The sequence below is a fragment of the Artemia sp. Qi Xiang Cuo genome, chromosome 4 (genome assembly GCF_049724085.1).
Source record: "Artemia sp. Qi Xiang Cuo chromosome 4, ASM4972408v1, whole genome shotgun sequence".
Classification (NCBI taxonomy): domain Eukaryota; kingdom Metazoa; phylum Arthropoda; class Branchiopoda; order Anostraca; family Artemiidae; genus Artemia; species Artemia sp. Qi Xiang Cuo.
Window position 1 is genome coordinate 32,455,602 of NC_142797.1, and position 26,854 is coordinate 32,482,455.

The 26,854-nt window shown below is 35.2% G+C and overlaps 2 protein-coding genes across 2 annotated transcripts in view; one reads left to right on the forward strand and one right to left on the reverse strand.

The window, feature by feature from the left end:
- eIF2beta (eukaryotic translation initiation factor 2 subunit beta) overlaps window positions 1-7,573 on the reverse strand; it is a 45,018-nt gene extending 37,445 nt beyond the window's left edge. Inside the window, exon 1 of the mRNA XM_089087500.1 lies at window positions 7,469-7,573. Coding sequence (XP_088943626.1) covers window positions 7,469-7,483 — 15 coding nt within the window. The 5' untranslated portion in view covers window positions 7,484-7,573. The remainder of the gene's footprint in view (window positions 1-7,468) is intronic.
- Window positions 7,574-14,111: 6,538 nt separating this feature from the next.
- The window catches only part of LOC148953021 (unextended protein-like), a 122,294-nt gene continuing 109,551 nt past the window's right edge, over window positions 14,112-26,854 (forward strand). The window contains exon 1 of the mRNA XM_089087848.1: window positions 14,112-14,848. Within this exon, the coding sequence (XP_088943974.1) occupies window positions 14,232-14,848 (617 nt within the window). The 5' untranslated portion in view covers window positions 14,112-14,231. The remainder of the gene's footprint in view (window positions 14,849-26,854) is intronic.

Consider the following 26,854-nt stretch of genomic DNA (forward strand, 5'->3'; position numbering starts at 1 on the left):
TAGTCAATTTACTTAAACATAGCTTTTAAATGTCAGTAATGTTTTTCTGTAATGAAGAGAGATATCCCCCTGCAACACAGTTATTCAGGCTCAGTCTAAATGAAAGAAGATGAGAGATTGATTCCAATTTCCCCTCTCTAGGCTATATTTATCCATAGGTACACAGCGTGTACAGTTTGGGAGAGAAACCCAACTTTATGGGCCCTTGAGATCTTGGACAGGTAAATGAAGCTTCCAGAAATCAATTGGAGCCTAAAATATCCCCTTGAAAGTTGCCTTTAAGTTCCCATCTCTACTTCTTCTGTAACCTATTCTGAGGCTAGGAAATTACACAGAGACAAGTCTACAACTGTTATAATCTATGAAAACAATAAATCTCTCTGTAATTTTGGTTTGAGTCTCATTTTCTTTTATACTATCTCTAGTTTTTGGATATCATGGATAATATATACATAATAATTAAATATGTATTAGATTATATGAATTAATTGCCTAGAAAAGTTGCAGTTTTCTACATAATTTAGCTAGGATAAACATAGATACATCAATTAACACCTGTAATTTATGCTCTTTCATAATTCAATAATTGCTTCTGGAGAAAATTATATTTTTAGTCTTTAAAAGGGCTAAAAACAGCATATAGTGACCAAAAGTTTAAAAATATGTTTCTAACCCCCTCCCCTGGCAATTTTATCTGGGTGTCTATGCTTAATATGTTTTCTTTAGAAGTAATCAACCACTAAAAGGATACTATGTTTCCTTCTGAAAAATGGTAAAATTCTAGGTACTGGTGCATTATACCTAACACAGCACTATAGACTGTACAAGGAAACCAGACATGGAAACCTATCAAACAGGTACTTGCTATCTAAATTGATTGCAAAGCGTGATTTTGTCATTATGTTTACAATATTTAAACTGTTGTTTTTTGGGGTTTATGGGAGAAAAAGGTACCTAGGTTAGGTTATGTATTTAATATATGCTATGTTATACCCCCCCCCCCCCCACTCCCCTAATGTGCAAATATATAGCCCAAATTTGTTCTTAAACTATTATATATTCATCCTATTTCATTAACATTAACCAAACTTGATTTCTTTCATGTGTACCATATAATGGACAAGTACCAAATTCTAGTTTAGCTACTTTTTGCTATCTTAGAAAGGGGTTAGGTTAGGAAAATGGAATGTTCAGTAAATCCAGGGTCAAAAACATACTCTGGGAAGTAATTGCTAAGCTTTTATGTTAACCCTCTTCTGATTTCTAAGTCTTAGAAATATGCCTACTTGACAGGTCTTCACCTACTTACTGAAATTTTGACAAAACAACATTTTACACTAATTTTCACTTATCAGTTCCCTTTTCTCTGGTTTTAGTTCTTAAAATGCAATTCCTGTTAGTTGAGTAGAATTTTAAGCCATATCAGTGGGTTTTTCCAAATTTAGGAAATATATTTACAGATCTTTGAAACCTTATAAATTGGGATTGAGCAAAGTTATGAAGCTGAAAACAGTACCAAAAACAGTTTTCTTGTAGGCCTACTTCATTTAAGCAGAAAATCTATTTTGCAAGGTTTCACATTTATAACACAAAGACTCTTAAAGGTCATCAAAAGTCATTGGCCTCTAGAGAGAGAAGGAGTGGATGTAGGTGCTTCAAAATACCTTCCCAGGACATACTTTAGCCTGTAGACCTATTCCTGAAAGTTTCATCTTCCTAACCAGTATTTGCCTAGATAACTACCTGAAGAGTATGAAACATGAACATGACCCACTACTCTCAACTTAATCTGCGTTCTAATTATATTTAACACATTTTGCATGGAGCCTAGCTATACTTTACCCCCAATCCCCCTAACATGCAAATATATAGCCTAAGTTACATATTTTTCAAGAGATTATGCACCTGTAACTTGTTTTTCTGGTGTTTGTTTTGTCATAGCTTATTCAATTTACAGGTACATGGGTTGAAACAACTGAGATGCATTCTGAGAATAGATAGGAAATATACAATTTGGGCTATATATTTGCACACCAGGGGGGGGGGGATAAATTATAGCAGGGCTGCATGCAAAATGTGTTAGCTATGATTATTCTTTATATTTTGAAGTAAGAATTGTTTTCTTAAGATAGGAAATATATAATTTGGGCTACATATTATCACATTAGGAGGGTTGGGGGTAATATATAGCAAGACTGCATGCAGAATGTGTTAACTATGATTGTTCTGCATATTATTAAGTAGGAATTGTCTCCTTAACATGTTTCCTTCTCTCCAGGCAAATAGCCTACCTCCTACCCTAACTGTTTCCAAGATATCAAGAAGTGGCTAAACTAGAATTTTATGTGGAAAATCCCTACACTATAGTGTTACTGTAAAATTTCTAGGTGGCCCTATAATTTAACTAGGATGAAAGTGAAAACATCATTTGATGCCTTTTTTTATGCTTTTTCATAATTTAATAATTGCTTCTGATGCAAATTGCATCTTAAGCCCTGAAAAGGGCCCCAAAGGTATTTTATATGAATTGCAAAAAGAACATAAAATAAGCATCAAATTATGGTTTCACTTTCATCCTAGCTAAATTATATGGACCACTGCAAATTTACCATGAACTTTACCCCCTCCCTCCTTAATGTGCAAATATATACTCTGAATTAGAAACCCTGAATTGTTGACAGCAAAGTCTTGAATTGCAAAAGGTAAAATTCTACTTTAGCTACTTTTGGCTATCTTGGAAATGGGCAAGGTTAGGAAAAATGAAACTTTCAGGGATGGGTCTACAGGCTAAAGTATGTCCTGGGAAGGTATTTTGAAGTACCTACCTCCACTCCTCTTTCTCCCTCTAGAGGGTCCTGGAATTTGCCTACATGACAGGTCTATACCTATTGAAATTTTGACAAAACAACATTTAGTTATCAGTTTCTTTTTCTCTGGCTTTAGTTCTGAAAATGCAATTCCTGTTGTTTGAGTAGAATTTTAAGCCATATCAATGATTTTTTTTCTTAAAAATTTAGGAAATGTATTTGCATATCTTTAAAACCTTATAAATTGGGGTTGAGCCAAGTTGTGAATCTGAAAACAATTTTGTTGTACTTCATTTAAGCAGAAGATCTATTTTGCAAGGTTTCACTTATTACAACACATGGATTTTTAAAGGTCATCAAAGGTCAGGACCCTCTAGAGGGAGAAGGGGTGGAGGTAGGTACTTCAAAATACCTTCCCATGACATACTTTAGCCTGTAGACCCATCCCTGAAAGTTTCATTTTCTTAAACTAACCCCTTTCAAGACAGCCAAAAGTAGCTAAAGTAGAATTTTACCCTAATAAACATATCTCATGGTAAATTTTCAGTGGGCCATATAATTTAGCTAGAATGGAAGTGAAAACATCATTTGATGCTTTTTTATGCTCTTTTATAATTCATATAAAACACCTTCGGGACCCCTTTAAGGGCTCAAGATGCAATTTGCAACAGAAGCAATTATTGAATTATGAAGGAGCATAGTTAAGACACAGGATTCGTCCTATCGCTAGCAAGTGCGATTTAAGGTAATTTAAGGTAAGGTAAAAAGGCATGAAATAGTGTTTTCACTTTCATCCTAGCTAAATTATAGGGCCACCTAGAAATTTATCAGTAACACTAAAATGTAGGCATTTTTCACATAAAATTCTAGTTTAGCTACTTCTTGCTATCTTGGAAAGTGGTTAGGGTAGGAGGTAAGCTATTTGCCTAGATAGAAGGAAACATTTTAAGGAGACAATTCCTACTTAATAATATGCAGAACAATCATAGTTAACACATTCTGCATGCAGTCTTGCTATATATTACCCCCAACCCTCCTAATGTGATAATATGTAGCCCAAATTATATATTTCCTATCTTAAGAAAACAATTCTTACTTCAAAATATAAAGAATAATCATAGCTAACACATTTTGCATGCAGCCCTGCTGCACTTTACCCCCTCCCCCTGATGTGCAAATATATAGCCCAAATTATATATTTCCTATCTATTCTCAGAATGCATCTCAGTTGTTTCAATCCATGTACCTGTAAATTGAACAAACTTTGACAAAACAAAAACCAGAAAAACAAGTTACAGGTGCATAATCCCTTGAAAAATATGTAACTTAGGCTATATATTTGCACATTAGGGAAGGGGGGTTGTTTGTAAAGTATAGCAAGGCTGCATGCAAAATGTGTTAACTATGATAATTCTGCATATTATGAAGTGATAATTGGGTACTAGTGCATTATTTGGTCACTTTTATATACTAATGAGAGACAAAACCCACCAGACTGGTTATTTTCAAGAGACCACTATTCAGAAATGGAATACAAAGAGTAGTTTTCATTCCATTTACAATATTTAAACTGTTGTTTTTTGGGGGTTTAGGGGGGGGGGGGTACCTAGGTTAAGTTAAGTATTTAATATATGCTATGCTTTACTCCACCCCACCCTCCCTAATGTACAAATATACAGCCCAAATTTGTTTCTAAACTATTATATATTCATCCTATTTTATTTTATTTCATTAGCATGAACCAAACTTGACTTTTTAAAGTGACCATATAATGCACCAGCACTGATAATTGTTTTCTTAACATGTTTCATTCTCTCCGGGTAGTTATCTAGGCAAATACTGGTTAGGAAGATAAAACTTTCAAGAATGGGTCTACAGACTCAAGTATGTCCTGGGAAGGTATTTTGAAGTACCTACATCCACTACTTCTCTCTCTAGAGATGACTTTTGATGACCTTTATGAGTCTTTGTGTTATAAATGAGAAACCTTGCAAAATTTCCGCTTAAATGAACCTTCTGCTTAAATGAAGTAGGCCTACAGGAAAACTGTTTTTGGCACTGTTTTCAGCTTCACAACTTTGCTCAATCTCAATTTGTAAGGTTTCAAAAATCTGCAAATACATTTCCTAAATTTGGAAAAAAAAACAGTAAAGTTTTTGTTATTCATATTATTGACTTACAAACACAGTAAACATACCAATTGATGCCTTTTTTTATGCTCTTTCCAAATATAACAATCATTTTTGTTGGAAATGAATTTTATTCCCCATCCCTATATATACCAATTCAGGGTATATATTTGCACATTAGTGGGGTGGGGGTAAATTTTATTTCTGATGTAAATGAGAGGTAAGTTTAAACAGTACTCCAGTACTAAACACACTCTTTTATATACTGCAATGCAAACCAGTCATGAAATAGACAGAGACACATGATGAAAAACAGGTTTATGCTGCTTTGTGGCATATAAACAAAGGCAAGAACTATATTTAAACTGTTATTTTTGGGGGTTAGGGGGGAAGGTACCTAGGTTAGGTTAAGTATTTAATATATGCTATGCTTTACAACCCCCCCCCCTAATGTACAAATATAAAGTCCAAATCTGTTTCTAAACTATTATATATTCATCCTATTTTATTTCATTAGCATTAACCAAACTAGAACTATATAAAAGAGTGTATTTAGTACAGGAGTACTGTTTAAACTTTCCCCCCACCCCCCTAATGTGCAAATATATACCCTGAACTGGTATATATAGGGGTGGGGGTAAAATTCATTTCTGACAAAAATGATTATTATATTTGGAAAGAGCATAAAAAAAGACATTGAGTGGTATGTTCACTTTATTCATAAGTCTATTATATGAATAACAACAAATTTACCAAAAACTCATTGATATGGCTTAAAATTCTACTCAAGTAACAGGAATTTGCATTTTCAGAACTAAATCCAGAGAAAAAGAAACTGGAAATTGAAAATTAAGGTTAAATATTGTTTTGTCAAAATTTCAGTAGGTGTAGACCTGTCAAGTAGACACATTCTAAGACCTAGAAATCAGAAGAGGGTTAACATAAAAGCTTAGCAATACCTTCCCAGAGCATCCTAGAGTATATTTTTTACCCTGGATTCATTACTGAAAGTCCATTTTCCTAACCTAACCAATTTGGTAAATATTTACCAAATCATTACCTTAAATTGCATTGTCCAGTGAAATAAGCAAAGATCCTGTAGAGTCGCTGGTCAGTGACAATGGGGAGTCACTGGTTTGGCTGCATCCCACTCTGTTTTCCATGGTTTGGTGGACCAATTCTTATCAATGGCAATCTTGAATGCATTGACAGACGGAGCAGTGGCAGCTGCATTAGGAAGACTGTTCCAGGGGCCCACCATTCTATTGGAGAAGTAGTGGTTGCGGAGTCTGCTGTGAGCTCTCTTCCTGAGCAGCTTCATATTATTGACTTATGAATAAAGTGAATATACAACCCAGTATATACACCCAATATATTTTATATTTTTTGTCATTTTCCAGAGCTCAAAAATGGCTTAAATTTGAATTTCAGATAGAAGTGGTTATTATATTTATAAAGAGCATAAAAAAAGGGGTAAAGTTCTGCAAAATCATATTATTGAGTTAGGAATAAAGGGAATACACCATTTGATGCCTTTTTTTATGCTGATTACGAATATAATAAGCATTTCTATTGGAAATGAATTTCAGCCCCCCCCCGCTATATAGGCTATACCTAACCTAACCCGGAATTGGCCTATATACCGGGGGGGCTGAAATTCCTTTCCAATAGGCCTAGAAATGCTTATTATATTTGTAATCAGCATAAAAAAAAGGCATCGAATGGTGTATTCACTTTAGTCCTAGCCTAACTCAATAATATGATTTCATAGAACTTTACCAAAAAAGGCATCAAGTAGGCTAGTATATTCACTTTATTTGTAAGACAATAGGCTAATATGATTTGGTAAATATTTACCACCCCTTTCTAAGATAGCAAAAAGTAGCTAAACTAGAATTTTACCATTTTTCAGAAGGAAACATAGCCTAGTATCACTTCATTTTGTATCCCTTCTAAAGAAAATATATTAGGCCTAAGCATAGGCACTCAGATAAATTGTCAGGGGAGAGGGTGAGAAACATAGTTTCAAACTGTTGGTCACTATAGGATATTTTTAGCCCTTTTAAAGACTAAAAATGTAACTTCCTCCAGAAGCAATTAGGCTATTGAATTATGAAAGATCATACAATACAGGTGTCAATTGATTTATCCACATTCATCCTAGCCTAGCTAAATTATGTAAAAGCCTGCAAATTTACTAGGCAATTAATTCATACAATATGTTACACATTTAATTATTAGGCCTATGTATTAAGGCTAGGCTATTATCCATTAGGCTATGCCCAAAAACTAGAGCTGGTATAAAAGGAAATGAGACTCAAACGAAAATTACACAGATATTTATTGTTTCCCAAGATTAAAACATGTGTAGACTTGTCTCTATGTAATTTCCTAGCCTCAGAATAGGTTACAGAAGGAGTAGAGATGGGAACTTAAAGGCAGCTTCCAAGGGGATATAAAGTTCATGGTCAATTTGCAACGGGCCAAATAGTTTAGCTAGGATGAAAGTCAAGATTACAAGAAAGGGCTTACAGAGTCTTCCGACATTTAAATATAAATTATGATAAAATATTAATCTTCTTTCTTCTTTAATCTGAAAAATCTGATGAAATGTTCCTATAATTTCTTCGCTGAAATAATGTGGCGAATGTGTTTTAATTTTATAAAAATAGTAGGTAGCGCACAAAACCTCTTTTGATCTGCTCACCCAAAAGAAGGTTATCAATCAGGCTAATCTTATCTAGGCTATATCGTTTATTGGATTAATGAAGATATATTTTTCTATTACTTCAACATTACTAAAGGCAAATAGAATAATATACGATTTTCGTCAAGGTGTGAAAATAAATTTAATTTTGCAAGGTAACAAGTTAAGATATTGATTTTCAAACGGTTTTGCATTCCTTGGGTAAGCAACTTTAGGCTGTAATATGGTGTATGATTAGTTAGGTAAAAATAATCCACAAACAAGAACAATTTCATATTATTACGCATTTTATTTATATAAAAAATATCATCAAGATTTTCGTAGTTAACCTATTGAGACAAAAATAAAAGACAGTTATAATTTGGAGTAAAATTTAAATGATTTTTTTTTGCAGCTTCTTTTCCCAGGGAATAGGGAGACATCACAAATAATGGAAACTACTACTATTCACTTTTATCTTCTTCCCAGCCTTTCCAATCGAGAAATTACACCAGGAAATAAATGTTTTTTTGTTACATGGAAATCCGGCGCCCCCTTCATAGCAATGTCCCTTCCCCCATGAAAACTTCCTTCATGGAAAGATCCTTCCATATAGCCCCCGACCCTCTCCTTCCCCCACCTACCAGAAAAAATCTCCTCTGAAAAAGTCTGTATACTTCCCAATAACCAATACTATATGTTAACATTGAGTAAAGTTCATAACTTTCAGCCCTCCCCCTGGGGACTTTGGGGGATCAAGTCATTCTAAAAAACATTTTTATCATATTTTCGACCATGCTGAACAAAATGGCTATCTCAAAATTTTGATCGGGTGACTTTGGGAAAAAAATGAGCGTGGGAGGGGGCCTAGTTGCCCTCAATTTTTTTTGGTCACTTAAAAAGGGAAATATAACTTTTAATTTCCGTCCCAATGCCCCCACCCACTATTTTATAGTACCCCTGGGTCAATACGAACACCCCTGGGTAAAAAAAAAAAAACAAAAAAACAACAAATAAACACGCATCCGTGATCTTTCTTCTGGCAAAAAATGGAAAATTCTACATTTTTGTAGATAAGAGCTTGAAACCTCTACAGTAGGGTTTTCTGATACGCTGAATATGATAGTATGATTTTCATTAAGGTTCTATAACTTTTAGGGGTCTTTCCTCCTTTTTTCGAAAATCAGCCAAATTTTCTCAGGCACGTAACTTTTGATGGGTAATCTTAAACTTAATGAAACTTATATATTTGAAATCAGAATCAAAATCTGATTCTTTTGATGTATCTATTGGTATCAAAATCCCGTTTTTTAGAGTTTCGGTTACCATTGAGCCGGGTCGCTCCTTACTTACAGTTCGTTACCACGAACTGTTTGATCAGTCGATTTTGGGATAGGCCTGTGCTAACCACCGTAAAGAAATATTGATCTTCAACAACTTTGAGCCAGACAATTTAGAGGGTTCACAGAGGTCGCTTAGCCCCCGTTTAGCTCAGAATGAAATGACGCCACTGGGTTTTTCACGGTTGAAAGTCTAAAATTCGTGATTTGGGATGTACAGTTCGCTAATTTTAGAGTTTTCTGAGCTTGGGTTTTTAGTTTTTTTGGATGTGTTTTGTCTGGAACCTATGGTTTAGGATGTTCAGTTTGCTATTTTGTGGGCTTCCTGAGCTATATTTTTTAGCCTTTCGTAGGTGTGCTGTGTGGAACTAATGAGTTGGGATGAATAGTTTGGTATTTCATTGGTTTGACTTGCCTAAAATTCAGAATTGGGATGTTTGTTTCGCTATTTTTTTTTTTTTTAGCTAGGTTTCCTGGGTTTCGTAGGTGTTTGTTGTCAGAATCTTATAATTTGGGGATTTTATTTGGGTATTTCATAGTTTGAAACAATGGATTTAATTAAACTTTCACCCTCTTAACAATGTCAGAAATTTTAATCTCGATAAGTAAATTCAAAATGAAGATATCAATTACGTAGAATTCTTAATGAATGGTCCCCTTATTTGGCTCATGGTAATCTAAATTTTGTAGTTTTTCGTTAGAATCTTCTAATCTCTATATTGAATTATCTTAATATACCACTAGGCATAATTGGTTTGTAACATACTTTGAGATATAAAAAATATACTTGAGGAGGTAAAAAAAACGACAGATATAAAAAACGCAATTGTCGAGGGGAAAAATAAACATGCTCAGAATTGAAAATAAATTATAGATGGCTCGAGGGCTAGCTTTGGAAACCACTTGAAGTCATTGTTTATACTCTCTCTAGTTTCGATACTGCCCTAAAACCACTGCTTCTGCCCCTGAAGGTCCAAGCTCAAAATAATCCATAAATTGAATTCCAATCGCTGGAACTAAATTCATATAATTCCACATACATAATAAAATTCATTTCCCGTCGTCTCTTCGAAAGTTTCATCTCGATAATTCCAATTGTTTCTTGACTATTGGATATTTATATTTTATTCATTTCCCGTCATCTCATCGGAAGTTTGATCTTGACCATTCCAATTGAGCTTGAATATTGATTTTTAATAAAATCTTTAGCACTTTTTTCATTCGGAGCGGGGGATCCCCATTTGTAAACTCTAATTTTGATATTGCTCCTTACTTCCTACTAAAGAGTGAAGGTTTGAACTCCAAAAGAGCTATGGATGAAATTTAATATTTATCCCATTCCCAGAACCCGGGTCAAGGGTTGTAAGTTATTTCCCGGGGCATATGGTGTTAATGGAATGGGTGGTCGTTTGAAATTTGGAGAAGGCTCTTTTGATTGATAGTTGAAAGTTCTAAATCCCTCTTAAGAGTCAAAGTAATTGGAGGACAACCAAATCCTCCTTCTCCTTTCATTTTTGCTTTGACAGTAATTTCTGATCGTTTGGAGTTTGAATTATTCGAGGAATATATTCTGCTGATCTTAGGTTTAACATAGCCTTTACTTTTCTTTGAAAAACTTTCGGAAAGTTTTTTTTTAATTAATAGCACAAAACAACCATGCACATATTCCTATATACTGAATAAGGTTCCAATTATCAATCATGATCATGTCAATTTTTGAAATGAGTTATTTTTTTGTCACTTGACTTTCCTAATCCGACAGAATCTGATCTACGCGATTTTTTCCTCAGGCTAACGAAAGGAGCTTAGGACACAAAAACCATCTTTAAACCGGCTTATTGTTAGCATGTCGGGATCAGAAAGGTAAACCTTTTACAATTGGGAGTCACTAAAATGCCAAATTCTAAAATATCAAAGATAAATTTTGTTTGCAGGGAAAATTCCTCCACTATTTATGAAAACTGTTAATTTTTCTTATCCCACTGGACAAATTTTATCCTTTTAAGTTATAGGCTAATTGGCCTATTTACAAAGTGCCATCGTAAGATAAAATTAACATAAAACGTAAAAGGATTAGGCTAAAGTTTAACTTGTGCATTGGTGGGTTGGAGCATTATAATGGGAGAATTTTAACATATTTTTTGTCTATGGCTTTCATCGTAAATCATAATTCGGTTAAATGTTCAGCAATTCAATTTGGCTAGATTCAACCATAAATATGATTTTTGCTAAATTCAAGTAATTCGACGAAATAGTTGTCAAATCACTCGGCAGCATCTCGCTGGAATCTATACAAATTTACTTTATAATAGAAACCTGTTTAGTCAATAAGTACAATAAAAATCTTTCACAAAACAAACGTTACGCAAACTTTTTGGATATTGTCTGCAATTAGTTTTATCTAGCGTCACTTATTCAAGATATATATTCATACTCAAAAGTAAGACAGGTGGTTAACAAGGTTGCCACGGGTAGTACAAAAGTACTACTTTTAGTACTTTTTGATCAAAGTAGTACTTCTTGAATACTTTCTGCAAAAGCAGTACTTTTTCAATACTTTTTGTCAAAAGTAGTACTTTAGACCGAAAATGGCAATTTTACAAGCATATTAGGAATCAAAGTTATTTGTGCCATTGCCCATTGGATTTTTCGGTTTCAGTTTCGTAAGGATTTTAAAATCTTATGAAGCGGATTTCGTGATATCTTTTTGACAGCGCCTCTTGCTCGCGTAGATTAAGAATAAATTCATGAATGCGACTTTTTAGAACCGATAATTTCAATCTGAGGTAATTTTTATTTCAAATCCTTAATAACTCCAGAAAAAGTAAAGGTAAAATTTTACTTTAGCTACTTTTGACTATCTTGGAAAGGGGTTAGGTTAAGAAAATGAAACTTTCAGGGATGGTTCTACAGGCTAAAGTATGTCCCGGGACGATATTTTGAAGTATCCACCTCCACTCCTCCTCCCTCTAGAGGGTCCTGACCTTTGATGACCTTTAAAAATATGTGAGTTATAGAAGTGAAACCTTACAAAATAAATCTTCTGCTTAAATGAAGTACAACAAAATTGTTTTCAGCTTCACAACTTTGCTCAATCCCAACTTATATGGTTTTAAAGATATGTCAATACATTTCCTAAATTTTTGAAATAAACTATTTATATGGCTTAAAATTCTGCTCAAATAACTGAAATTGCATTTTCAGAGCTAAAGCCAGAGAAAAAGAAACTCATAACTGAAAATTAATGTAAAATGTTGTTTTGTCAAAATTTCAATGGGTATAGACCTGTCATGTAGGCAAAATTTCAGGACCCTCTAGAGGGAGAAGGAGTGGAGGTAGGTACTTCAAAATACCTTCCCGGGACATACTTTAGCCTGTAGACCCATCCCTGAAAGTTTTTATTTTTCTAACCTAACCCCATTCCAAGATAGCCAAAAGTAGCTAAAGTAGAATTTTACCAAAGTAAATGTAAATCTGTTGTAGAGCTGCCCATGGTGAACAAAACTTATTTTTTACTCTATATTATTCATCCAATTGAGCTGTAAAGTTGCACAGATAGCCTACTGCCCATTAGAAGCAGAACATAAACAAATCACTTTTCACTGTATATCCTTTTTTTTTTTTTTTTTTTTTTTTTTTTTTTTTTTTTTATCTCTGCACCCTACAGTACATGGGTAGCTCTACTACACTACATACTAACCTCAAAAATTTTGAGAATATTGCAGTCCAGCTTCATGGGAAGAATAAATGAAGAATAAAAGAAGAATAAATGAATCAATTTTTTATACATCACTGTTCAAATGGGCAGCTCTATGACAGTCTAACCAAAGTAAATGTTAAAGGTGCAAATTAGTCCCCCTTCCCCTGATAAAAACAACTTATTTCTTACTGCATATTATTCAGTGGATTGAGCTGTAAAGTTGCACAGATACTGTCCAATAGAAACAGGATATAAACAAATTGCAGTAAAGGTCCTGCATCAAAAGGTAGAATATACAGTAAGAAGTGAGTTGCTTACATCCTGCTTCTACTGGGCAATATCAATGTTTCGCTGGAAGTCGAAGCCCTAAACAGAGAGTGGAGGCGACTACCATTCTTGAAGAAAGAGCTAGGGGAAGGGAAAGTGTCAGTTTTGGAATTTTGGAATTCAGTGTCCGCCCTCAAGGATGGTGCTGGGGACTCTGCTTTTGTTCACCTACATATATTCATAAAGGGCATTAAGTCGTTGCCTCATAGCAGCGCTCCGGCCAAAGGTTATTTTTCGCTGTTAAAGCTAGTTCCGACCCCCCCTCCGGAACAGACTACTGCCAGAAACAATATCCGATATTATGCATATCAGAAGGGAAGTACCGAATCCAGAGACTTGGGATATTCCAACAGAGCTAGTCAGGAGTGCGAGGAAGTGGATGCGTGAGCTTAAATAATATTTTATTACTGTAAAGGTCTGTAAATAAAATTCTCTTACTGAACTGTTAGGGTGACGCCTTTAGCGCGTTGCCCCCGTTTAGTCCCATTTAGGCAAAATGGGACGGAAAATGGTAGTATTTATGACAATAAGTTATAAATAAAAGTAGCTTTTAAATGTAGTAGCTATTAAACATAAAAAAGGCTAATTTTCTAACTGATGATTTTTTTTGTTTTTTTTTCTTTTTTTCTTTCAGGTTTTGACTCAGAAAAAAACAGGATTGATACGGATAACTGATAAAATTGTACAGATTTGTTTCAAAAAACTGTACATCTTTACTGCTTTTCTTGCTTTCTCTTATCTGTCCTATTTTCACAGAAAATGGAAATTCTGGACATCATATTGCCCTATTAGACAATTATGGAGTATTCATAGTGAACATCCAGAGATAACTATAATGATCTTGCTTGTAGTTGCTTCCCATATCAGTGGCCCTTTTTTGCCATATCGAAAGTCAGTGTTCGACTAGCTATACAGAAATAAAAAATAAAAATTACTCTGGGTTATATGATACGCAAAAGATAAACTACGGTGCAAAATGGCCGCGTGTTGCGCGAAGCGCAACACGCGGCAAATTTTTAGGCAAAGAGTACTTTTCTGTCGTGGTAGTACTTTTGAGCTAATCTGGGTAGTACCAGTAGTTTTGTTGAGGTGGCAACCCTGGTGGTTAATATTAATCTGGCTTCTGAGAAGTAAACACATTGTTTTTTTGTGGTTTTACTCATTGAAAGTTGGATTTTTAAACATTTTTCTTTATAAATAGCAAGCAAATAAGCTTCACCTGATATAGAAAACCTGTCCAAGATGTTGTTAAGAACTATGTTAATAGCTTTATTAGGTTTACTGTGTTTATCAAGAACTGAAGCTTCAAGCTATCATGTCATCACTGAAGAATGTATTATTTATGGTAAGTCACCAAATGTTAGACAGACTGAAGGCCGCCAAATACCAGAGAGTAATGTCAGGTTGAAACTGATATTAGAGCCTAAAGATGAACTTGTTCCAATGATGTTTGCTGGTCTTGTTGATATAGGGCTAGATGAAGACCCTGACTGTAATAGTGCCAAAAATGTTTCTTTAGGAAGATGCCATTTTATTAGGACTGATGGGAAGGCAAGGATTGGACCAGTATTCCCACTTTCCCCAACAAAAGATCTCAAAAATTTTGATAAATCTGTTCTGGATAAAAACACTGAAACTATTCTTTTGTCTTCCAAGTTACAATGTGTAACTGAGCTTAAAGAAGATGAAATATTTTCTGATAAATGGGTATGTATGCAGAATACTGTTGATAGTGAAAAGAAATGGCAGCCACTTTTTCTACGGACTGGCCAGTTAAGTGATAATTGTAAAATTGTTGTTGCAAGAGATTACCAATATGCTGAATTAAGAAGCACAGAAGATTCAGTTGAAGATATCATGTAAGTTTGTTCATTTAAAATTTTTATGTACAGGACCTAGGCTAGCCTACAGTAAGGCACTGTTTTTTAATTTTTAGGGTAAAATTATAGTTTAGCTACTTCTTGCTATCTTGGAAAGGGGTTAGATTAGGATAATGAAACTTTCAGTAACTGGTCCATGGCCAAAAACACTCTGGGAAGGTAGGCCTATTGGCAAGCTTCCATGTTAACTCTCTTCTGATTTCTAAGTCTTAGAAATTTGTCTGGTAAATATGTACCAAATCATATTATTGAGTTAGGAATAAAGTGAATACAGCATTTGATGCCTTTTTTATGCTGATTATGAATTTAAAATAATCATTTCTATCAGAAATGAATTTCAGCCCCCCCCTATAGGCTATATGCCAATTCAGGGTATAGGCCTATATTTCTACATTCGGGGGGTGGGGGCAAATTTTGTTTCTGATGTAAATGGGAGGTAAGTTTAAACTTTACCCCCCCTAATGTAGAAATATATACCCTGAATTGGCATATATAGGGGGGGGGGCTAAAATTCATTTCCAAGAATTTCCAATAGAAATGATTATTATATTTGTTATCAGCATATAAACAGGCATCAAATGGTGTATTCACTTTATTCCTAACTCAATAATATGATTTGGTATATATTTACCATTTGCCTATTTGATAGGCCTTTAGCCTACCTAGTCTATTGAAATTCTGACAAAACAACATTTTACCTTAATTTTCAGTTATAAGTTTCTATTTCTTTTGTTTAGTTCTGAAAATACAATTATTTGTGTAGAACTTTAAGCCTTATCAGTAGGTTTTTCTTAAGTTTAGGAAATGTATTTGCAGATGTTTGAAACCTCATAAATTGGGATTGAGCAAAGTTGTGAAGCAGAAAACAGTTTTCTTGTAGGCTACTTCATTTGAAGTTGAAGATCTATTTTGCAAAGTTTCACTTTCGTAACACAAAGATCTTTAAAGGTTATTAAAGGTCACTGCCTTCCAGAGGGAGAAGGAGTGGAGATAGGTATTTCAAAATACCTACCCAGGACATAGAGCCTACTTTAGCCTGTAGACCAATCTCTGAAAGTATCATTTTCCTAACCTAGCCTCTTTCTAAGATAGCAAAAAGTAGCTGAACCAGAATTTTACCATTTTAGTTTTTCAGACACTTTGCTAAAATACAAGACTAAGCACAACACTTTTAAGTGCATTTTTTTGGTCCTTTGAAATATTGTATGGGCAACTTCTAGGGGTTGACCAATAAAGGAAAAATGCTAATAAAACAAAAGCAGTACCATTAGATTCCATATTTTATGTTCTCTGAAAATATCATAGTCCCTTCTCTGATAATGCATCCCCATTGATGTTCCTAGATATTATCCTGGAATATATACAACCTTAAAAAACAACAGTAAATTTTTAGTTTACAGCATAATTTAGCTTGGATGAACATGAATACACAACTTGATGCCTTTTTTGTGCTCTTTTAGAGTACAATATCTGCTTCTGGGGCAAATTCCATTTTGAGCCATTTATGGGCTCAAAACAGGTCATGATAAGCAAAAGTTTTAAAATGTTTTTCTATAAAGATCTGGCCAGTCAGAAAATTGCCATTTGTAGCTGATTCATGAATGGTAATTATTATTTTCTTAATATTAAAATGTTGTTATGCAAACAAACATGCAGAAATTTTTGAAAAGAGCAAGAAACCCCTCAAAAAGGATGTCAGTTGTATGATGTCATTCTTGAAGGATTTCAGGCTCTTTTTAAAAGTTCTTGCAAATTTGTTATCACAATGACATTTTACTGTTAAGACTAAGGAAAATAATTATTACCATTCCTGAAACAGCTACACATGGCAATTTTTTCTTGCCAGAAAGCTTCTTTTAGAAATGTAATTTTAAACTTGTGGTTACAAGAACTTATGGGAACAGTGCCTCTTACTAGGATATCATATCCTGTTGTGGCACTCTCTAATCTTGGCTCAACATAGTGCGCCTAGTGCACAAAGTCATATCACTGTTGTATGTTATGTATTATGAATAAACACTTCTTTCTGTAGATGCTTGTCAAGAGGGTTTTTGAAGCTGTTTAGAGTTGGTGCTGACACTACTTCTTTGGGTAACAAGTTCCAGTCTTTAACTGCTCTAACTGACCAGAAAGAAGATCTCTGTCTAGTTGATGCTGTTTGTTTCTATATTTTTGCAGAATGACCCCTAGTATAAACATTAGTCTGACTACAGAAAAATTTGTCAAACTAGGTTCTATCTAGATCCTTTCTCAATTTGAAAATCTTGATCAGGTCCCCTCTTTTTCTTCTAATGGTTTAGGCTTGGCAGCTTCATTTGTTTCAGGCACTCTTCATATGTCATTTCTTTTAGTCCAGGGAGTTGTTTGGTGGCATGAAATTTCGATTATTTTACCTCTTGGTCTTAGGACTCCATTAAGGGCTCAGAAAGTAATTTGCCCCAGAAGCAATTATTACCTTAAATTACATTGTCCAGCAAATAAGGTATTATCCTGTAGGTACTGGTTAGTGAAGATGTTGAGCCAATGTGGCAGCTACATCCCATTCTCAGCTCTGTTTGGGAAGAAGTTGTTCTTTAGTCTGGTGTTGGCTTGTTTGCAGTACAGGTTCATGATGTGTCCTCTACTTCTTGTTGACTGGTTAGGTTCAATCATATTTTGTTGCAAGGACTGAGTGTGCAGAATTTTGTACACCATGATGACATCCCCACACTTCTGTTGACAGGAGAGGGTAGGAATCTGTAACTTCTCCAGACAGGATGGGTAGTCCAGGCTTTACAACTCTTTATTTGATTTAGGTGCTTGCCTTTGGACACTCTCAAGTTTTTTCTTGTTGTCTTTATTTAATGGGATTGCCACACACATGCCAAATTCTAGTTTTGGTTGAACAAGTCCTTTACATAGCTTTGACATCAGCTTTGATGACCTACTGTAGAATGTTCTTTTTATAATTCCCACTGTCTGGAGCTTTGGAGGCAACTGACTGAGCATGGCAATCAAACTTCAATTCTTCATCCACAAGTATACCCAGGTTTTTTTCAGAATGGGAGGATTATTAGATTGTGCAAGAGGCAAAAATGGTATCAAGTTGTGTATTCACTTTCATCCTAGCTAAATTATGTCGTGAATGGGTATTTGTGTTCTTAACTGGCCAATGGCAGAATGTCATTGTGGAAAAGTGAAAACAGCTAAATAAGTGTGTTATTTAAAAATTGTTTAAAATATGGATGTAAAGGGAAGGAACCATGAATGTCTGATTAACAGAAAGTTACTGCATATTATAAAGTAAGAATTTTAGTGTGTTCTTGTAGTTTGGTAACATGACTTGTGGCTGTATTTGGCTCTATTAAAGGGGATGGAGGCTAGACCCCGGCGCCAAACCGATGAGGGAAGACCGGCGGCGGTGGGGCAAAAAACAGCACGCCGCGCCGCTGGTAAGACGCCGGCGGCGCGGTGCCGGTGAGATTTCGGCGGCGTGCTGCCAGCACGGTCAAATGTTGACCGAAAACATTAATCTTTTCATCAGCCTTTCTAAAATCACAGCTTCAATTTACAAAAGATTCGAGCCTATTCATGAATTCAAAAATTGTCGCATGCTGGAAACTAGTCTTCTTCGTTATTCATCAAGAGAAGTAGAAATCTGGTAGAAACAAAATGGCTGTGGCGTTTCAGAACCCTTGCATAATACGAGTAGTTGAAGTATCTATTAGCTATGTATTCTTAACATAAATAATTATCAAAATTAGTAATTTTTTTCATCGAGCATTACTGCATATAAAACTTCAAATACCGTATCACAAAATTCGTCAGTTATCTGGGTAAAAACTTTGAATATAACTTTGAACTTAGAAGCTTAATTTTTTCATAATGCCCTTTGCCTATATCTGTTTTGTCACATTTAAAACAGTTGAAATTGGCGATTTGGGAGTTGAATATTGTTTTTTTTTTTTTTTTTTGCTCTTTTGGATTATTAAGTATCCTTATTTTACTAAAAACTGGTTTTTAATTAAAATTTCAAAAAAAATGCATTTTAAAGTTTTTTTTGGCTAAAGTTTTCTTTATAGAATATATGTCATGTAGGCTAAGGCTGAACTGCTGCTTTTTTATCGCTTTTGGCTGCTCTTTTGGATATTATTAATTTTTCCTTTTGGGGATTTATCCCAAACTATTAACTGATAAATACCTAATATCGGTCAAATTATAAACTTCATTTAAAAGTTTTAAATTTATCAAATTGAAAAATACATGATAAACGTTTTCCATGACAAAAATTTAATACGAATGACACAAAAAACATTTAATAGTTTATTGGCTATGAAGAAAAATGAAGTGCCATCTATTTTCTTAGGTAAAAAATGAAAAGCTCATCTATTTTAAGTGTAATTAAATGAAATAATATGCAGACTGAAGTAGCTCCAGGAAGATGTTGAAATGTTCATCCTAGTTCGTCACTTTTAATCCAAGCAAAATGTTAGGACACTTAGTATCAGTTATTGAGTTTAAGCTTTGATTTCCAAATGCTCACAAGAATTACCAAATTTAAGAAAATCGCAACAATAAATCACCTGTGGTCAAAATACTTAGACTCCTCGTTGACTCCCATCCAGGCTCAAAACTTTTGCTATGGTCATTTCCATGGAAATCTCCAAAGAATTTCTTTTTAAAATAGCTTTCAAGCATAGTTAGGGGAATTTAGACTTTTTTGCTTTTCTTCAAAGCTTTGAAAAAAGTGCTATAATATTCGTTGTTATAAAAGTGTTGAATATAGTGTTATTATAATTTTTTGGTAATCATTTGTGGGATGATCGAATTTTTTAAACCACTGTAGATTCGTAAGAACGTTGCAACATTTAGTACCCTGAGGTCATAAAACTGTCAAAGACTCCTCCTTGAACCTCCCAAATTGAAAGCTTTTATTATGACCTGGCCTTTTAATGTAACTTGGGCACTGGACCAAGGGCGCCATTGTTACTCGAGCGCAACGTTAGGTGGGGATGTCGATATCGCTTTTGTCACACCAATTCGTTTTAGTGTGAATCTGCCTGGTACATATGTATGAATATTTTAAAAATAAACCCGTTTCATCAATAGAAAAAAAAAAAAAACGGATTGGACGCATATGTCCGTTTCCCTTTGGACGATAAAATCATGCAAATGCTGTATCAAGTATAACTCACGAAAATATTGTTAATTTTGTCAACTTTTCAACTTTTTGGCATCCCTGCTTTAAAAAAAAAAAAATCAAAGTACTATCACTTAAATATAATAACTCCCTATGCACCCCTTCTGGATACCATCTTGACAGGATACCGTCTCTGCTTTAAATAAAAAAAAAAAATTTACTTATTGGCCCCCTTGCTTTAAAAAAAATCTATGTATTATAATTTAAATATTATATCTAAACAACCCCCTCCCCCCGCTGGATCCCACCTTGGTAGTTTGCCGTCTCTGCTCTAAATAAAGAAAAAAGAAGTTGTTGGAATCCCTGCTTTCAATAAGTAAAATTTTGAGCTATTATCATTTAAATTTAATACCTCCCTACCCCCCCCCCCCTGTGGATACAACCTTGATAGGATAGCGTCTCAGCTTTCATTAGAAAAATTATTTACTGAATAGTTAACAAGGTCACCAAATGGTTCAAACCGACACGCAAACAAACGTTAAGCAGCTTAGTGTTCCTCGAGAAAAAAATTGAGGGTATGAGTAAAGGGGTACAAAGACAACAACGGAAATGTCGAAATTATTCAGATATACCTCAAATTATTGGAAAACTGAGTGATAGATTCGCCATGGCATTCCATAAGATCCAAAGAATCGAATTAAAAGGGAGCACACACAAAAGCCAAATAAGGCCAGTAGCCTATGAGAAATCGCAAAATACCCAAGACAATGAACAAGTCCTAATGGGGGGCCCTGGTTCTATCAAAATATTTCAATGGTTTCCCAGGGAATTTTATATCATTTTTCGGTCTCCACTGTAAATGAAAAAAATAATCATCTTTTTGGCATCCCTGCTTTCAATAAAAACAAATAGGTATTACCATTTTAAAATGATAGCCCCCTATCCCCCTCCTCTATAGGCAATAATTTAAAATTTATTGATGAATCATATTTTTGGGGTAACTTCCGGTTCGGTCTTTAATTCCCCAGCCTTGTACACAGCTTAGTCTAAAGCTAAATCTTTTCTCAACCGAAGGCTGTTTTTTTTTTTTTTTTGGGGGGGGGGGTAAAAATTTTACAGAAATAAGATTGTATTTTCTATCAGGTTTTAAATAATTTAGTATTAAACATTAATAAAATCTTATCTAAAAACACAAAAAAAAAAAAATCTGCAAACTTACAATTCAGCTGTAGAAACAATCTGTCGGCTGTCAATTTCAAAATCCAACAAAAGCCTGAAACTGTGTAGTAGTGAATGCGTTCTATAATTCTATTCAACATGAAAATAAAATTTTTGACTTCAAATGATGAAAGAGATAGTGATTGGGAAACTGCATTCAAAATGATTTAAACTCATTTCATAAAGATCATACTTTTTTTTCAACATATGAAGAACTGTGTATATTGCAGTATTTGCAATAGCATATTGCATCTGTTTGGTTTTTATGCAAATTAACAAAAGAGACGAAAATTAATGAACAAGAGAGTAGTGAAGAAAATGATGGTATGCAAATTGATATTTGGCAGGGAAAGTCACTGGTGATAAATCGCTAGAGGTGGAACCGTGATTTTTGGGGATACGGGGAACCAAATTTTTTTTCGGGGTGACGCATAGATTTTTGGAGAAATACACAGAAATTCGGGGATGGTGCAAGCCCTGTTTGATTTTTAATCAGGAAAATCGAAATACTGAACCGAATGAGAAGGAAAAGCTCCGACTTTGCGGTTGACGCAATTAAGAATTGCCGCAAAAATCATTTAAAGGCGACCGAACGCCACCGCCTCTTCCGGCAGCAGCGTACCTGTGGCACGCCGGCGGCGTTATGACACTTCGGCGGCGTTCGACCGGGCCTCTCGTCGGCGGCGTTCGGTTGATCCGCCGGCGCGGCGCCGGGGTCTAATGGAGGCACTTGTTGTGGTAGCACGCAATATATTTGAAACAAGTTTTGATTAGAGAATCAAATGATATCCTGATTAGTATTATAATTGTTCAGGAGCTCAGAGAACAGACTTTTGCCAGGACTACAACTGGTGTTCTAGGCTACATTAGATATAGAGTACCCTAGTCATGTGACTTTTTTTTATAGGAGGGATAGCCTACATTTGTGCTTAAAATTATGTCATTTTTTATTTAACAGAACAGTCTGCTGATCAGCAGGGAAATAAAACTATATCCTATTAGTTTCACAAGCTAAACTTGTATCAAATAAATTTTTGGTAGGGTTCTAGACAAGGGGCGTTTTGCTATCGTAAAAAGTAGTTGAGTCAGGGGAATAAAACTGTCAGGAATGAATCCAAATCTTAAATTATAACTCCTATGTATACTTCTTCCCTATTTTATAAGGCTTAAAAATTGCACTTTTATTTGAGATTTCCTTAACTTTTTGAAACAATTAGTTTTACCAACTTTTGGTTTGAGTTGATTTTTCTTTGATTCTAGGTTTTTAAAAAAAAAAAGAAGAAAAATCAAGCAATTAGAGCAATTAAGAGCAAAACAATTAGAGGATTTTTTCTTGAGTTTAGACAAAGATTTTTTTTCAGATTCTTGAAAGCCTTATAAGTCAGGATTTTAGCAAAGTTTAAAGACCCCTAGGTACCTCTTTGGGCCTCATTTATGGTGCAAGTCTTTTTCTGAAAGTTTCCCTTTTGTATCACCATACTTGTCCAAGTTTCATCAATGGTCAATGCCCATTGGAAGGGTAGAGGGTAGATACTTCTTTCTTGCTTGCAGAAGAAGTTTTCTTTCTATACTTTCAAACTCACACAATCTCTACTCCCTTGTTGTCACGTGTAACTTCCTTTGTAACTTCCTTGTAATTTCCTTGGGGGAAGGAACATTTTTATGAAGGGGGCGCCAGATTTCCCAGCATTGTTTAGAAAACGATCAGAAATTAAATAAAAAAACAAGTTTTTTCAACTGAAAATAATGAGCAACATTAAAACTTAAAACGAACAGAAATTATTACGTATATGAGAGGGGTCACCCCCTCGTTGATACCTCGCCCTTTACGCTAAAGTTTTTTGTACTTTCAAAAGAGCTATCTATTCTAATTAACCGGCCTTTGTGATTCAGGGGTTTGTGATTCGGACAAAATTCGAACTTTAGCGTAAAGAGCGAGGTATTGACTAGGGAGCGAACTCCCTAAAATACGTAATAAAAACATACGAATATAGAAATTCGTTACGTAAGTTAATTTGTAAGTTACGTCAGAACAAAATTTCGAGAAAGCCAATTAGCCAAAAAAAGGAAAACTAATATGCAAATTTCGTTTTAATTATTCATGTACGGTGAGCCAAAATCAAAGCTGCATTAATTCAAAAACGTTCAGAAATTAACTAAAAAAAAAACAATTTTTTTTAAACTGAAAGTAAGGAGCGATATTAAAACTTAAAACGAACAGAAATTATTCCGTATATGAAAAGGGCTGTCCCCTCCTTAACGCCTCGCTCTTTATGCTGAAGTTTGACTCTCTCTCACAATTTTATTTTTTAAAACAATAAAAACTTTAGCGTAAAGAGTGAGGCGTTGAGGAGGGGACAGCCCCTTTCATATACGGAATAATTTCTGTTCCGTTTAAGTTTTAACGTCGCTCCTTACTTTCAGTTAAAAAAACTTGTTTTTTTAGTTAATTTCCAGAAGAAACATCGTCGATGCATGCTTATTTGTTTTCTTTTTCCCAGGGGTGATAGTATCAAAGTGAATGTCCAAGATAATTGGGAGGGAGCTCATTCAAACGTAAATTGAAAGCTCTTTATTAAATGACCATACACATTGGGCCAGAGGAAAGTCTAGTTTTCTGCCATTTTATGGCACCAAACTACAACTTTACTCCAAAGAGGACGAATTTGCAATCAATTGAAAATTGTGAGAAGTTAATTGATTTAAAAGTACCAATAACTATATTTTATACTTCCCAGTTGCAAAAGAAGTAATGCCAAACGGGGGCTGTACTGGATTCAACCAAGTTGATTCACTTTATTTGTAATGAAATTTGGCTACATTTGATGATCTGTAATTACGTATCAGCTAAAATGAGGGGGGGAGGGTGAGTCATTCTTTGGATGGGGATAGGGTAGATTTTAAAAAAAGTACATATGAATGGACGCACTGCTTACTCTTCATGAGGTCTCAGATAAATGTTAAAAGAGGTAGAGAGGAGTCGGAATTAATTAAAAGGTTTCTCTATGCAGCTAAAATATTAAATTCCGATATCTACCAGCACAGAGGGGGAAAAAGCAAGGCAGGCCATCGTCAGCCCCGCCAGTAAATTTCTTTGGGGTGGCAAATACTGCTAGGAACTTAGTTTTCAGCAACTTCAAAAGGTAATTTTTTTCTTTTTCTATTTATATGAAGTAAATCAATGTATTTAAACAAATGCATGGGTTCCATTGTAACTGAACCCCAAGCAACTTAATCCCTGTAACTGAAACCCCGTATAACCGAACCCCCGTGCAACTGAACCCTCGTGCAACTGAACTCCCGTATAACAGAACCCCCGTGCAACTGAATCCTCGTGCTACTGAACCCTCATTCAACTGAACCCCCTTTAACTGAACCCTCGTGCAACTCAACCCCCGCGCCACTCAACCCCATTTAACTGAACCGTCTTGTAACTGAACCCCCATGTAACTGAACCCCCTTGCAACTGAACCCCCATATAACTGAACCCCCGTGCAACTGAACCCTCTTGCTACTAAACCCTCATGCAACTCAACCCCCGTGCAACTCAACCCCATTTAACTAAACCCCCGTGTAACTGAACCCCCATGTAACTGTAACTGTGTGTAACCATGTAACCATGTAACTGTGTGTTAAAAGAACAAAACTGATTAGCGAAAAGTGATGAAAGAGAGTGTTAATACCGAACAATCAGCTACCATTCTTGGGAGAAATCTGACAGTTTTTAAGTGACCATGGAATTCCTGTGTCGTTTTAAAGTCACTTTTCTGTGAATAGGCAGCGTGGCGGCAGAGTGCACTTGGCGACGATAAATCACATCAGTCCAGTTTTTGTCAGGAAAAAATTACTCAGTGATAATTTATTGCTCCTGCTAGCATTATGCGCTTCTAGGTCGGGGCTTAGGGACATAGTGGTAAATCCAGGCCTGAGCGTGCACATATTTCATTTTGGTGAATTGACTTTTCCTTTAAGCACTCTCTGAAAGTTCCAACTTAATACACAAATCCTTGTTTGAGATATGCCATTTTGAAAATCTGTATGCCCATAGTGTCTTTTGATTTAGTTCAAGTTCCACCTCAAATGCCTCATTCAGTCAAATTTTCAAATTGATATGCGTAGCATTAATAGTGCTGGTTAAATAGCAGCAGAGGTTGTAGTAGGAGTAGTAGAAGAAGTGATAATAGTGTTGAATTAGTAGTAATAGTAGCAGTATTAATAGCAGTAGTAGCAGGTAAATGCCCCGGAAGTTTCATCTTGATACGCTAAGCTGTTTCAAAAAAAAATTGCTGATACACCTGTATCAGCAATCTGTATGTTATTGCAAGTTACCAATTGTTAAAATGTAAGGTTTTTATAGAAAGGATGATAGTAAAAATTTTGAAGGAGGCTCATTCGATTGGAGATTGAAAGTTCAAGTTCAATTTTGAAGAATCAAAGGTAATCACAGGACAATTAGCCTTTCCCTCTTAACCTACATCCCCCCCCCAAATACATCCGATCAAAATAAAAATAAACCTTTTGTTCAAAATAGTCTGAAGATGAAATAATCATGCCTTTGGGGTTAACAACCCCACCAGCAGCATCTGGGGTAAGGGATGTAAGTTAAGCTAGTTGCTCATTGCTAACACATAAGGTTTTTGTAGAAAAAATTTTGTATGAACTTTGGGGGGAGGGGGGGCTCATTCGAATGGAAATCAAAATTTCCAGTGCACTTTTGCTGAGTTAAAAGTGATCGGAGGGCTTCCACCCTACCCTGTTTTCTCCCCAAATACATCCGAACTAAATTTTGGGACGGGCTATTTTATTCAAAACAGTTTGAAGGTTAAATAACTATACCATAGTTAAATAACTATACCATAGTTAAATAACTATGGTTCATAACCCTATTGTGTTTTACCCAATGTAAGTACGGTGGTTGAGTTCAGTAGCACAAGGGTTCAGTTGCACGGGGGTTCGTTTATACGAGGGTTGAGTTGCACGGGGGTTCAGTTACATGGGGGTTCAGTTACACAGGTGTTTAGTTAAATGGAGTTGAGTTGCACGAGGGTTAAGTTAAAGCGGGCTCCGTTGCACGAGGGCTCAGTTGCACGGGGGTTCGGTTATATGGGGGTTCAGTTGCACGGTGGTTCTATTATACGGGGGTTCAGTTACACGGGGGTTCAGGTGCTTGGGAGTAGTATCTATATACACAGTTTCACACCTACATTCACACCTACAAGACCATACACAGTTTCACACCTACATTCACACCTACAAGACCATACACAGTTTCATACCTACAGTCACACCTGCAAGACCATACACACTTTCACACCTACAGTCATGCCTACAAGAATATGCTCAAAAGTGTAATTGATTTAAAGCGTACATTTAAGCTTACATTGAATTGTGCAAGAAAAACCCATGCTTGAGACACTGTCTTTACTTTGCTTGAGACACTGTACTATGTATGCGAGATACGGGATATCATTAAGCAAATTTAAACAGGAGGAGAAACTATGTTTTGCTAGAAAAGTGAATATTCTCCATATAAATAAACTTCTGTCAGCATTAGATGTCCTATCGAAATATATTGATCAGAACAAACCACATCAGTGATTACTATTATTGTAATTATGATCAATAAAAATGTTTCTAAATCAATGGTA